This window comes from Notolepis coatsorum, assembly GCF_963971535.1.
Source record: "Notolepis coatsorum genome assembly, contig: SCAFFOLD_3147, whole genome shotgun sequence".
NCBI lineage: Eukaryota > Metazoa > Chordata > Actinopteri > Aulopiformes > Paralepididae > Notolepis > Notolepis coatsorum.
In genome coordinates, this window is record NW_028171118.1 from 774 (window position 1) to 15,000 (window position 14,227).

Here is a 14,227-nt window from a genome sequence, read left to right on the forward strand (position 1 = left end):
CCAACGTAACGAACGAAGGTCCGAAGGTCCGAAGGTCCGGGCTCAGCCCTACTGGGCAGGGAGCAGCGCGCGGTTCCCTGGGAGAGAGAGCGGAATGGGGAGGGGGAGAGAGAGACAGACGGACAGCCGTTAGTTGGTAAGGTCACGTTTCACACAGGCCAGCTCATGTCCTGAGAGTGAAGAGCCAACTCCATACAAATTAGGCTTGCCATGGTAGTCAGTGATACTGGTGTTACTCTGTTCAGGCATCCATTATAAATTCTTTTTTTTTTTAACTAATTTTTTTTTTTGCATATCAGTGGCTACATTAATATAAAAAATAAAAACCGCTAATTTGTAAAATAACACGCAACACTGTGATGAACATTGTTACTCAGCTGATAGAGTTGTGCCCTTCCTTGTCGTACAGAACTTGTAAGTCGCTTTGGATAAAAGCGTTCAGCTAAATGACTAAATGACTAAATGTAAATGTACCAGTCCACTAAGCAGCAGCGATCCCATTATACAGAAAGCCAAGCAAAGTGAGTCTGGGTCTCTGTAGCAAAACTCAAATTGAGCCAAATCATTGTCCTGCTGGACTTCTGACACAGAGTGTAGCTTGCAGGTCAGGAAGCATCAGAACACATGTCAACAGACGACCCTCCCCATTGGTTCCCAACAGACGACCCTCCCCATTGGTTCCCAACAGACGACCCTCCCCATTGGTGGTTCCCAACTCAACAGACGACCCTCCCCATTGGTTCCCAACAGACGACCCTCCCCATTGGTTCCCAACAGACGACCCTCCCCATTGGTTCCCAACAGACGACCCTCCCCATTGGTGGTTCAACAGACGACCCTCCCCATTGGTTCCCAACAGACGACCCTCCCCATTGGTTCCCAACAGACGACCCTCCCCATTGGTTCCCAACAGACGACCCTCCCCATTGGTTCCCAACAGACGACCCTCCCCATTGGTTCCCAACAGACGACCCTCCCCATTGGTGGTTCAACAGACGACCCTCCCCATTGGTGGTTCAACAGACGACCCTCCCCATTGGTGGTTCAACAGACGACCCTCCCCATTGGTGGTTCAACAGACGACCCTCCCCATTGGTGGTTCAACAGACGACCCTCCCCATTGGTGGTTCAACAGACGACCCTCCCCATTGGTGGTTCAACAGACGACCCTCCCCATTGGTGGTTCAACAGACGACCCTCCCCATTGGTGGTTCAACAGACGACCCTCCTCATTGGTGGTTCAACAGACGACCCTCCTCATTGGTGGTTCAACAGACGACCCTCCCCATTGGTTCCCAACAGACGACCCTCCCCATTGGTTCCCAACAGACGACCCTCCCCATTGGTTCCCAACAGACGACCCTCCCCATTGGTTCCCAACAGACGACCCTCCCCATTGGTTCCCAACAGACGACCCTCCCCATTGGTTCCCAACAGACGACCCTCCCCATTGGTTCCCAACAGACGACCCTCCCCATTGGTTCCCAACAGACGACCCTCCCCATTGGTTCCCAACAGACGACCCTCCCCATTGGTTCCCAACAGACGACCCTCCCCATTGGTTCCCAACAGACGACCCTCCCCATTGGTTCCCAACATGTTAACTCCAGGACCCTGAAAGCGAGAGGAGCTCAGAGGACCAGTCCAGACTATGTTTACACAACAATATGTGATCAATGGACTACAATATGTGATCAATGGACTACAATATGTGATCAATGGACTACAATATGTGATCAATGGACTACAATATGTGATCAATGGACTACATTGATCCGTCCCTCGATGAAGAGACAGAAAAGTGACTTAGGTCGCTTTCACATATAGTTCTGGTGGACTCTGTGCGGTTCTGGGGGTGAAGTTGCAACATTGTTGCATTCTTCATTTGGTTCGCCTGCGTTCACATAGAAATCTGTGAGGCGGACCGAGACCTTCTGAACAATGTCACGCGGTCGAAAAGGGTGCTTGTCTATTGGACAGTGGAAATGTGTGTGTGTCTGCGATCCTGTGTGTGCGCGCGCGTGTGTGTGTCTGTGTGTGGACTGCTCCAGATCAGCGGAGCCGAGTTTTGACATGGCATTGATCCATTGTTCTATTGAAGCACATTACCACCATCCTCTCGCTAAACAACTTGTAGACCACGGTGTTTTTATGAGTGCCCACAAGTAGCTGTTTTATTAATAATATAATAAGCTGCGCGCCTCGGTAATAATAATAAACCGCGTTTTTTCTTCCTTCTTCCCAAGATGCACAGACATATATATAGATAGATAGATAGATAGATAGATAGATAGATAGATAGATATATAGATAGATAGATACAGATAGATAGATAGATAGATACAGATAGATAGATAGATAGATACAGATAGATAGATAGACAGACAGACAGACAGACAGACAGACAGACAGACAGACAGACAGACAGACAGACAGACAGACAGACAGACAGACAGACAGACAGACAGACAGACAGACAGACAGACAGACAGACAGATAGATAGATAGATAGATAGATAGATAGATAGATAGATAGATAGATAGATAGATAGATAGATAGATAGAGAGATGGACAAATGGACACCAGTCATTGAAAATGTATCACAGACCGACGCAGACCGACGGACACGTGGGGATAGATGTAGCCACGTGACGTTAAAGATCAAAGCAAGCGCTCCACAGATACTGTGCGTAAATACCGGTGTTGTCATGAGTTTATGAGTGGTGGGGAATTACACATCACCGTGGCAACCCTAATTCATATCCATTCCACCTCCACCACGCAGCCTTAGCTCTTTAACACATTCGGGGCCAACCACGTATATATGCGTTTTTCGGATCCAACGCTTGACGGCCAACCACGTATATATACGTGGCAAGGTAGTTTTGGCTTTTATTCCATTGTAATATCCTACTCAATGTCACAGAGCGGCACTGCAGATTTATCCTACTCTTGGTATTCGGAAAAGTGCATTACCGGCCAGATCATCATAGGGGCGCTGTCTCGATAATGCAGTGTTCCCTGTTACAGACCGGTGTTTTTTTTTATTATTTATTATGAATGGGCTTTTCTGTTAGCCTAAAGCTATGCGTGTAGCCGATGGCCTGGAATAGTTTTTGGGACGCTGAATTCAGTATGCAGTAAAGGAATATATCATCAGCCAATGGACATATGGATCTACCAGATGGCGATCGATAACTGGGAAATCCTTTTTGGGATCCAACCGGCCACAGGTAAGAGCGATTTGACGTCAATTACAGCCCGATCGGGCCTTGCTCTCATAGCCATCCACCCGGTCAGCGAATAAGGCTACTGAGGCTAATGCCGTTATTGGTAATCAATAATCAAAAACGACGTCCCCCGCCCCCCCCCTTTCATGCATTCATGGTGGACCATGATACCGACAATATGCATTTTGAGTTTTAGCTCTAGCTTGTCTATAGCCGAAACGCCATTCGATTTAACGTTATTAGCTTAGCGCCCTATAACTCCCGTTCCAGGAAATACCCCAGAACATTCTGCTATAACGTTCATATTCACGATGCTATAAAATGGGAACGTATTGATGAAATTTTTTTTTATTTAAGGCATATTGAAGGGACGGTTTATAGTGTCAATTGACAATGAGAATGGACAGATACAATAGCAATACTATAAAGTATAGATTTAGCTCTACAAACAGCCTCACGCACAATGAAAGGTTGTTTTGATATGCTGGCCGTATAGAGTGGGATTAGACGGATCCCAATGGCCCCGAATGTGTTAATGAAGTCTTGAGGGGAGAACACTCAAGGGAAATACCTTTCGGTACAGTGAGTGGAATAAACTGCCAGTGTCCATAAAAAGTATTGACTCAAAGAAAATTAAAAAATAAAAAGATATGAAGAAATGGCTTAGTCACACAGGATAATGATATATGCAGGTGTGGTGTAGTCATTGTGTTTGTTTGTGTTATTGCATTTTTTTTTTTATTCATATTTACATTTTCACAATGCTTGGAAATTGTATTTATATGTCTTATTTGTGCATAGTGCATACTAGTCATCTTGTCCATTGTGAGGACCACAATGGAAATAAACGTAAGGTTTTATTGTGTTTTAATCCTCGACGATTTTAGATGATGGCTGTACATGTTGTGTACCGGTGTTGTACGTGATTTTAGATTGTCAAATTAATTCAATCAATCGCTCGTGGCTCACCCAGCAGGCTGTCCAGCAGAGCCTCCGTGGGGACGGGCACAGGCTCGTCTCTGCCCAGGTCCGTCAGCTTACCCTAACCCTAACCCACTCCTCACTCACCCAGCAGGTTGTCCAGCAGAGCCTCCGTGGGGACGGGCACAGGCTCGTCTCTGCCCAGGTCCGTCAGCTTACGGTAGGAGCAGGACTCTCGGAGCACCGGCTTGTTGAGCAGCTTCTTTATCTGGAGAACAGAGCGAGGTTTACGGTTAGGAGGACGACACGAGACAGGCTTCTTACTAGGCTTGGGCGGTATGACGGTATTACGGTATACCAGGGTATTTAGAAATCCCGACGGTATTGAAAATCAATACCGTCAAAACGGAGTTTTGTTGTAGTGCACACAAGCGCCAGCAGAGGGCGAGACCAGTCCTCACTAGTGGAGCGAGCCACGCAGAAGCTGGTTGTCAACACACAGGAGGAGGAGGAGGAGGAGGAGGAGGAGGAGGAGGAGGAGGAGGAGGAGGAGGAGAACCCCGCTTCAGTGGGGGAAATTAAATGAGACACGCTTACTGTTGCTGGTGCTGCGGGCTAACTGGCTATTCTGAGAGCTAACTGTTGTGTATGATCACAACGGTGTTCACGCTTTACGGTAATGTTGCAACAGTGCTGTGAAAATACCGTAAAGCGCTGTGGTAACGAGAGTGTGTGTTGTTGTTGTGTTTAGGATGCTGCGGGAGAACTGCTACCATTCTGAGAGCTAACGTTAGCACTAGGATGCTGCGGGAGAACTGCTACCATTCTGAGAGCTTAACGTTAGCACTAGGATGCTGCGGGAGAACTGCTACCATTCTGAGAGCTAACGTTAGCACTAGGATGCTGCGGGAGAACTGCTACCATTCTGAGAGCTAACGTCAGCACTAGGATGCTGCGGGAGGACTGCTACCATTCTGAGAGCTTAACGTTAGCACTAGGATGCTGCGGGAGAACTGCTACCATTCTGAGAGCTTAACGTTAGCACTAGGATGCTGCGGGAGAACTGCTACCATTCTGAGAGCTAACGTTAGCACTAGATGCTGCGGGAGAACTGCTACCATTCTGAGAGCTAACGTTAGCACTAGATGCTGCGGGAGAACTGCTACCATTCTGAGAGCTAACGTTAGCACTAGATGCTGCGGGAGAACTGCTACCATTCTGAGAGCTTAACGTTAGCACTAGGATGCTGCGGGAGAACTGCTACCATTCTGAGAGCTAACGTTAGCACTAGATTGCTGCGGGAGAACTGCTACCATTCTGAGAGCTAACGTTAGCACTAGATGCTGCGGGAGAACTGCTACCATTCTGAGAGCTTAACGTCAGCACTAGGATGCTGCGGGAGAACTGCTACCATTCTGAGAGCTAACGTTAGCACTAGATTGCTGCGGGAGAACTGCTACCATTCTGAGAGCTAACGTTAGCACTAGATGCTGCGGGAGAACTGCTACCATTCTGAGAGCTTAACGTCAGCACTAGGATGCTGCGGGAGAACTGCTACCATTCTGAGAGCTTAACGTCAGCACAATTAGACTGTGGCGGGCCGCCTGGGAAACCCTGGTACTTACAGTAGATTTCATTCACAGTCTTTGCTGCCCTGTTACGGGCGCCTGGTGGTACTAAATCCAGATTTGGCCCGATCCATAGATGTATGACTTGGCCATAATAAGGTAATTAATAGGCCTGATATTCTATATCCTATATTCATATTTAAAATTGCATGTGTCCGGATGGCAAAATTCAGTACTGCATCTACAAAAAACCCTGTAAATCATCTTTATTAATTTGCTTAGATTTCTTGTACACTTGATCTCAAGAATGTGCTGAATGAGCTCAGTGGCAATTATTCACGGCTGGTCAATGTTGGCATGGTGTTACTCACCGTCAAAGATGAAAAAATTAAAAGATTCATTACAATTTACTCAAGCATAGTAACAGACAGTATTTCTGACACTGGGAATATCTTGCCTGAGGTCCATAGATGCCAAGAACATGCAAATGGACCTTGTAGAAGTGGAGCAATCGTCCATTTACTTGGGTATGTATTTTTAGGCGAATCTTCTGAAAATAATGGCTAGGGCTTAAGAGGTTAAAAAAATATAAACCATCACCTCCTGTCACTAGTATCCTATAATAATAATAATAATAATAATAATAATAATAATAATAATAATAATAATAATAATAATAATAATAATAATAATACCTTTCCACACTACACTTATTGATTATAATAGATTTCTGACATTCAAATATAGGATAGACTATTAGCACTATATTAGACTATAGACTATCAGCTCTATCTTTAATCTTTAAAAATGTTCAGTTACTATCGCATGCACTTTTCTGTGTTTCACACACATATGAGTGCATGCTTACCAACTGTTCGCCTGTTTTTACTGCAACACTACTATCACCGACATCTAAAGAGATCCCCCCTTGAACGGCCCTTCTAAGGTTTCTCTCCTCCACATTGCTGTGGTGCATTTTTTCCTATTGCTATGTTTTAGTGAGTTTTTCCTTACCTTCGCGTGGGGTACGTCTGGGAGTGTTGCATTTATTTAAAAGAAATTGGCCTTTATGGTGTCCTTGTTTTGTTCTTGACTTATTGTGATGTTTCTTCTCGACTTGTTTAAAGAAGACGTGTCCGGCCCATGGGGACATTAACGTGTGTTGTCGGGCCTTACAAATACATTTGATTTGATTTAGCAGGTTTCCGACTAAATACATGCAATGCATAAAGTGCAGACATAAAGTGGAGACAGAATAAAAGAGTGCAGTAATGTACCAGTCCACTAAGCAGCAGCGATCCCATTATACAGAAAGCCAAGCAAAGTGAGTCTGGGTCTCTGTAGCAAAACTCAAATTGAGCCAAATCATTGTCCTGCTGGACTTCTGACACAGAGTGTAGCTTGCAGGTCAGGAAGCATCAGAACACATGTCAACAGACGACCCTCCTCATTGGTGGTTCCCAAAATCTTTTATACTCCAAGGCACTGAAAGTTTGACTGGAGAGGAGCTCAGAGGACCAGTCCAGACCAGCAGCAGTATGTTTGACTGGAGAGGAGCTCAGAGGACCAGTCCAGACCAGCAGCAGTATGTTTGACTGGAGAGGAGCTCAGAGGACCAGTCCAGACCAGCAGCAGTATGTTTGACTGGAGAGGAGCTCAGAGGACCAGTCCAGACCAGCAGCAGTATGTCTGACTGGAGAGGAGCTCAGAGGACCAGTCCAGACCAGCAGCAGTATGTTTGACTGGAGAGGAGCTCAGAGGACCAGTCCAGACCAGCAGCAGTGTGTTTGACTGGAGAGGAGCTCAGAGGACCAGTCCAGACCAGCAGCAGTGTGTTTGACTGGAGAGGAGCTCAGTGTGTGTGTGTGTGTGTGTGTGTGTGTGTGTGTGTGTGTGTGTGTGTGTGTGTGTGTGTGTGTGTGTGTGTGTGTGTGTGTGTGTGTGCGTCTCTACCTGTGCGCGGGACAGGTGTAACCCCAGTGTGTACATGATCTCCTCCAGGTCCCTCTCGTTCAGGTATCCACAGTGGCTCTGGTCGAAGTACACAAAGGCCATCAGCAGCTCTCGGTCTCTCGTCACCATCAGCTGTTTCTCCTTCTCCTGGGGAAACACACAGGACAGTGTCACAGGGCGCAGTACCCAGGAGCTGCCACTAGGAGCAGCGTCACCATCAGCTTCTTCTCCTTCTCCTGGGGAAACACACAGTGTCACAGGGTGCACTACCTGTGAGCTGCCACTAAGAGCAGAGTGGCTAACCGTGAGCGAGTGAGTCATTGTCAACTTTATTTATTATTTTTTTGATCCACTTTTTCTCCTTCTTTTTCCGTTTTTTCTTCCATCCCAATTTAGTCGGGCCAATTCCCCCTCCCCTGTCTTGATCGTTGCTCACATGTGCCCCCCACTGGTCGGTCGTAGGGAGGATAGAAGAATCTATCGCATGTCCCCTCCGATACATGCAGAGTCAGCCAGCTGCTCTCTTTTCACCTGCCAGTGCGGACTCTCATTGGCGAGGAGTAACGTGTGGGAGGCTCACACTACCCTCGACATCTCCCGTCCTTGCTGTGCAGGCGCCCTGACCGACCTGTAGGAGTCGCTGTCCTCAACGTCCAGATTACCACCCATCGACTTCCACCGCTAACTCTGCCAATTGAGTTAGTATGACGGCCGGCCCAAGCCGGAGGCAACGCCGACAGCCGGATTCGATTGCGTTGGTGACGAGTGCAATGTCCGCTGCGCCACCCAGCCGCTTTATATAGCACATTTAAAATCAACCGAAGTTGTACCAAAGTGCTGTACAATACAAAAAGAGAAATACTAAAAGAAATATAAAATACAGTAAATCAAATCAAATAAAATGTATTTGTAAGGCCCGACAACACACGTTAATGTCCCCATGGGCCGGACACGTCTTCTTTAAACAAGTCAAGATTAGTGGAGACAAGGCCACAGCTAAACCCTGGCTAGTGGAGACAAGGCCACAGCTAAACCCTGGCTAGTGGAGACAAGGCCATGGCTAAACCCTGGCTAGTGGAGACAAGACCACAGCTAAACCCTGGCTAGTGGAGACGAGGCCACAGCTAAACCCTGGCTAGTGGAGACAAGGCCACAGCTAAACCCTGGCTAGTGGAGACGAGGCCACAGCTAAACCCTGGCTAGTGGAGACAAGGCCACAGCTAAACCCTGGCTAGTGGAGACAAGGCCACAGCTAAACCCTGGCTAGTGGAGACAAGGCCACAGCTAAACCCTGGCTAGTGGAGACGAGGCCACAGCTAAACCCTGGCTAGTGGAGACAAGGCCACAGCTAAACCCTGACTAGTGGAGACAAGGCCACAGCTAAACCCTGACTAGTGGAGACAAGGCCACAGCTAAACCCTGACTAGTGGAGACAAGGCCACAGCTAAACCCTGGCTAGTGGAGACGAGGCCACAGCTAAACCCTGACTAGTGGAGACAAGGCCACAGCTAAACCCTGGCTAGTGGAGACAAGGCCACAGCTAAACCCTGGCTAGTGGAGACGAGGCCACAGCTAAACCCTGGCTAGTGGAGACAAGGCCACAGCTAAACCCTGACTAGTGGAGACAAGGCCACAGCTAAACCCTGGCTAGTGGAGACGAGGCCACAGCTAAACCCTGACTAGTGGAGACAAGGCCACAGCTAAACCCTGGCTAGTGGAGACAAGGCCACAGCTAAACCCTGGCTAGTGGAGACAAGGCCACAGCTAAACCCTGACTAGTGGAGACGAGGCCACAGCTAAACCCTGACTAGTGGAGACAAGGCCACAGCTAAACCCTGGCTAGTGGAGACAAGGCCACAGCTAAACCCTGGCTAGTGGAGACGAGGCCACAGCTAAACCCTGACAAGTGGAGACGAGACGCAAGACTCACTTTGTCTTTGGAGGACCTCTCTTTGGAAGACTTCTGGTCATCTTTGCGGTCGTCTTTCCTGTCCCTGTCATTAGAGTCTTCGTCGTCCTTATCTGAGACACAGAAAGACAGATGGGAGAGAGGGACAGAGGTTGGAGATGTACAAAGCTTAGGGGCTCACATTACAGAACGGATTACGGATATAATGGATCTAATGTGGAATGATTGACTTAGATCGCATTAGATTCCACCATTAGAGCTGCCGCGGTATTGATGTTTTCCTTACCGCACACATTTGCAAAATATTTCCTACCGCCGCGGTTATTACCGCACGCACACAAAAAATTTAAAAAAAAAAGTTTGAATGCATTTTTTTTTTTAGTAGTAGTAGTCTACTCTTTATAGCATATAGCCTGCCTCTAGTCTAAATGTCTATCTTTAGAGGATGACTTTGCAGCATGAATATTGTTTGGGATTCGGCAAGCACGCATTAGTTATTGAAAGTGAAACACGGATTCGAAGTTTCCCCTCTGGTCGTGCGCAGTTCACTCGGTGTCGCGGGCAGGGGTGGTTACCCCCCCGACCCTTTCTTATTATTATTACTATAAAGTTACTACTTTATAATAAAGGCATTCGTTTTGTGGCATTAACATTATATAGTTATACGTTCAATAACATCAGCGTATTTACCGGACCATATCAAGGCAAGCAATACTCAATTCATATCTCAGTTCCTTTCTTTGCTCAGAGCGTGCTGAGTTGTCCCATTCTGCGGTCTGTTAATAAAGTTTTCAATCAGACAAGTGTATAGAACGAAGGGCTTTTATTATAACATTCGTTGCAGACAGTAAAAGCATTATGTCTCGTTTAGTACTCCTGAAGAGCGATGGTAGTCCACTCCGGCGGAGAGTTAAAGCTAACGTTATTAGCCGTGTTGTGATGAGCTGACATTCAGGACGTAAAAAACGTGTGACGCGTCTCTCTTCTGACCAATCAGTGGTCTGCAATGTTTCACGTGACTTTTCTGGTACCCAATAGGGTCGCTTGGAACCTCGATGGAGGAGTAGGGTATATCTGCAGAGCCGCAAGCCCAACGAGAGGAGGGTAATTTATTATTATTATTATAAAAAACAGCGGTGACGCGGTATTCAGCCTACTCTGCGGTGGCCGTGATGTAACAGCGATACCGCGGTAATGCGGTAATCGCGGCAGCTCTATCCACCATTTCAAATTCCTTTTGATAAAGAGTGGGAATTGAATACATGTTCAGAAATACCAGCATATAATCCTTTTTACATATCTGTATATATATATATATATACAATCTACTCAGATTTAGTTAAACCACTGGGCAGACTGGTTTATTATCACAGTGTATTCATACTCGTACAACTGTATATAATAATACTGTATATACATTAGGTTAGCGTACAGTATATGCTCCATAATGTTCATGTGTTATACTGTATAATGCACTGCTTTGCACTCTGGTTAGTTGGCAACTTAATTTAGTTGTACTCTCTACTTGTGCAACAATACATGTAATGTAATCTAATAATACATGTAATGTAATCTAATAACAATACATGTAATGTAATCTAACAACAATACATGTAATGTAATCTAACAACAATACATGGAATGTAATCTAATAACAATACATGTAATGTAATCTAATAATACATGTAATGTAATCTAACAACAATACATGTAATGTAATCTAATAACAATACATGGAATGTAATCTAACAACAATACATGTAATGTAATCTAATAATACATGTAATGTAATCTAATAATACATGGAATGTAATCTAATAATACATGGAATGTAATCTAATAATACATGGAATGTAATCTAATAATACATGGAATGTAATCTAATAATACATTTGGTCACTGGTCCATTCTGTACTCGGGTGGGCGGGACTAACCTCCTCTGATCATACTGAACCGTATTCCTATTGGTCAACATTCTGTACTCGGGTGGGCGGGACTAACCTCCTCTGATCATACTGAACCGTATTCCTATTGGTCAACATTCTGTACTCGGGTGGGCGGGACTAACCTCCTCTGATCATACTGAACCGTATTCCTATTGGTCAACATTCTGTACTCGGGTGGGCGGGACTAACCTCCTCTGATCATACTGAACCGTATTCCTATTGGTCAACATTCTGTACTCGGGTGGGCGGGACTAACCTCCTCTGATCATACTGAACCGTATTCCTATTGGTCAACATTCTGTACTCGGGTGGGCGGGACTAACCTCCTCTGATCATACTGAACCGTATTCCTATTGGTCAACATTCTGTACTCGGGTGGGCGGGACTAACCTCCTCTGATCATACTGAACCGTATTCCTATTGGTCAACATTCTGTACTCGGGTGGGCGGGACTAACCTCCTCTGATCATACTGAACCGTATTCCTATTGGTCAACATTCTGTACTCGGGTGGGCGGGACTAACCTCCTCTGATCATACTGAACCGTATTCCTATTGGTCAACATTCTGTACTCGGGTGGGCGGGACTAACCTCCTCTGATCATACTGAACCGTATTCCTATTGGTCAACAATGGACACTCCCCAACCAATCACATGAAGGGAACACAACCGTAACGCCCCCCCCCCCCCCCCCCTGGTACCATCGTCATCATCGTCCTCCGCCTCCTCCGCCTCCATCGGGTCGTACTCTTCGGCGTTGGTGGTGCTGCCTTCGTCCTCGTCTTCATCGTGAGACGGCTCCTTCTTCAGCACCTTGTCCTCCTTCTCATCGTCCTGGCAACGGAGGACACATGATGAAACACACCTCTCATCGTCGTGGCAACGGAGGACACATGATGAAACACACCTCTCATCGTCGTGGCAACGGAGGACACATGATGAAACACACCTCTCATCGTCGTGGCAACGGAGGACACATGATGAAACACACCTCTCATCGTCGTGGCAACGGAGGACACATGATGAAACACACCTCTCATCGTCGTGGCAACGGAGGACACATGATGAAACACACCTCTCATCGTCGTGGCAACGGAGGACACATGATGAAACACACCTCTCATGGTTTATACATCACATGTTCAGCGTGGTGCATGGTTTCTCATCACAGACCTACTAAATACCTGTATCTGTGTGTGCAGATGGATATATAGATATAGTGGATAGATAGTGTTATATTATATTAATAATAACCTTGGTGCATGGTTTCTCATCACAGACCTACTAAATATCAATAACTAAATACATCTTCAGAGACACCATGAAGTGAACCACTGCTCTCCTTTGTCTGGCTGTGTGTCTGTGTGTCTGTGTGTCTGTGTGTCTGTCTGGCTGTGTGTCTGTGTGTCTGTGTGTCTGTGTGTCTGTGTGTCTGTGTGTCTGTGTGTCTGTGTGTCTGTGTGTCTGTCTGTCTGTGTGTCTGTGTGTCTGTGTGTCTGTGTGTCTGTGTGTCTGTGTGTCTGTGTGTCTGTGTGTCTGTGTGTCTGTGTGTCTGTCTGGCTGTGTGTCTGTGTGTCTGTGTGTCTGTGTGTCTGTGTGTCTGTGTGTCTGTGTGTCTGGAGCACTGTGTGCAGCCGTCTACCAACAACTCTGGAGACGGCTGCTTTTTTATATAACAGCTTTTATACAAAGCACTACAATTTGTTCCTCACATTTTACCCGTTCATTCACTCACTCACACATTCACTCACACATTCACTCACACATTCACTCACATATTCACTCACACATTCACTCACACATTCACTCACATATTCACTCACACATTCACTCACACACATTCACTCACACATTCACACACACATTCACTCACACATTCACTCACATATTCACTCACACATTCACTCACACATTCACTCACATATTCACTCACACATTCACTCACACATTCACTCACATATTCACTCACACATTCACTCACATATTCACTCACACACACACACATTCACACACACATTCACTCACATATTCACTCACACATTCACTCACACACATTCACTCACACACTCACACATTCACTCACACACATTCACTCACACATTCACTCACTCATTCACTCACACAGTCACTCACACTAGGGATGGGAATTGATACGATTTTTTTTTTCCTTTTTCCCCCTCCATTTTCCTCCGATTTTTCTCCCATCCCAATGTTAGTCGTTATGCCAATTCCCAGTCCCTTCCTGGTCGCTGCGCACTTACCCCCCACAGTCAGATCATCTGGGAGAGTGGAGGCTACCACGTGCTTCCTCCGACACACGTCCAAGCCAATCACCGCTTCTTTTCACCTGGCAGCGCGGATTCTCATCGAGAGGGCGTAGCGTGTGGGAGGACCACACTATCCCCCTCAAGTCCTATCCGCGCTTAGCAGGCGCCCCGACCGAACTGTAGGAGTCGCTGTTTACAACGACCCGGACCCACCCCGCAAGCTTCCCCCACCCTCTAATACAGCCAATTGTATTAGTGCAGACGGCCAGCCAAGCTGGTGACAACCCCGGAGCTGTGAGCTGGATTCGAACAGGCGAACAGCTCCGGGGTTGGTGACGAACGCAATCTCCGCTCGGCCACCTAACCGCCCCCGGAATTGATAAGATTTTATCGATATGATTCCATTATCGATTCTGCTTATCGATCCGATTC

The 14,227-nt window shown here is 46.5% G+C and overlaps 1 protein-coding gene across 1 annotated transcript in view; it reads right to left on the reverse strand.

Moving 5' to 3' along the window:
- Positions 1-4,299: 4,299 nt before the first annotated feature.
- Positions 4,300-14,227, reverse strand: part of LOC311248350 (uncharacterized protein) — a gene marked incomplete at its 3' end in the record, with an annotated part of 11,127 nt that continues 1,199 nt past the window's right edge. The window contains exons 2-5 of the mRNA XM_084339248.1: positions 12,230-12,362; positions 9,604-9,695; positions 7,674-7,820; positions 4,300-4,420 (exon numbers count right to left, since the gene is read on the reverse strand). Of these exons, the coding sequence (XP_084195374.1) occupies positions 4,300-4,420; positions 7,674-7,820; positions 9,604-9,695; positions 12,230-12,362 (493 nt within the window). The remainder of the gene's footprint in view (positions 4,421-7,673; positions 7,821-9,603; positions 9,696-12,229; positions 12,363-14,227) is intronic.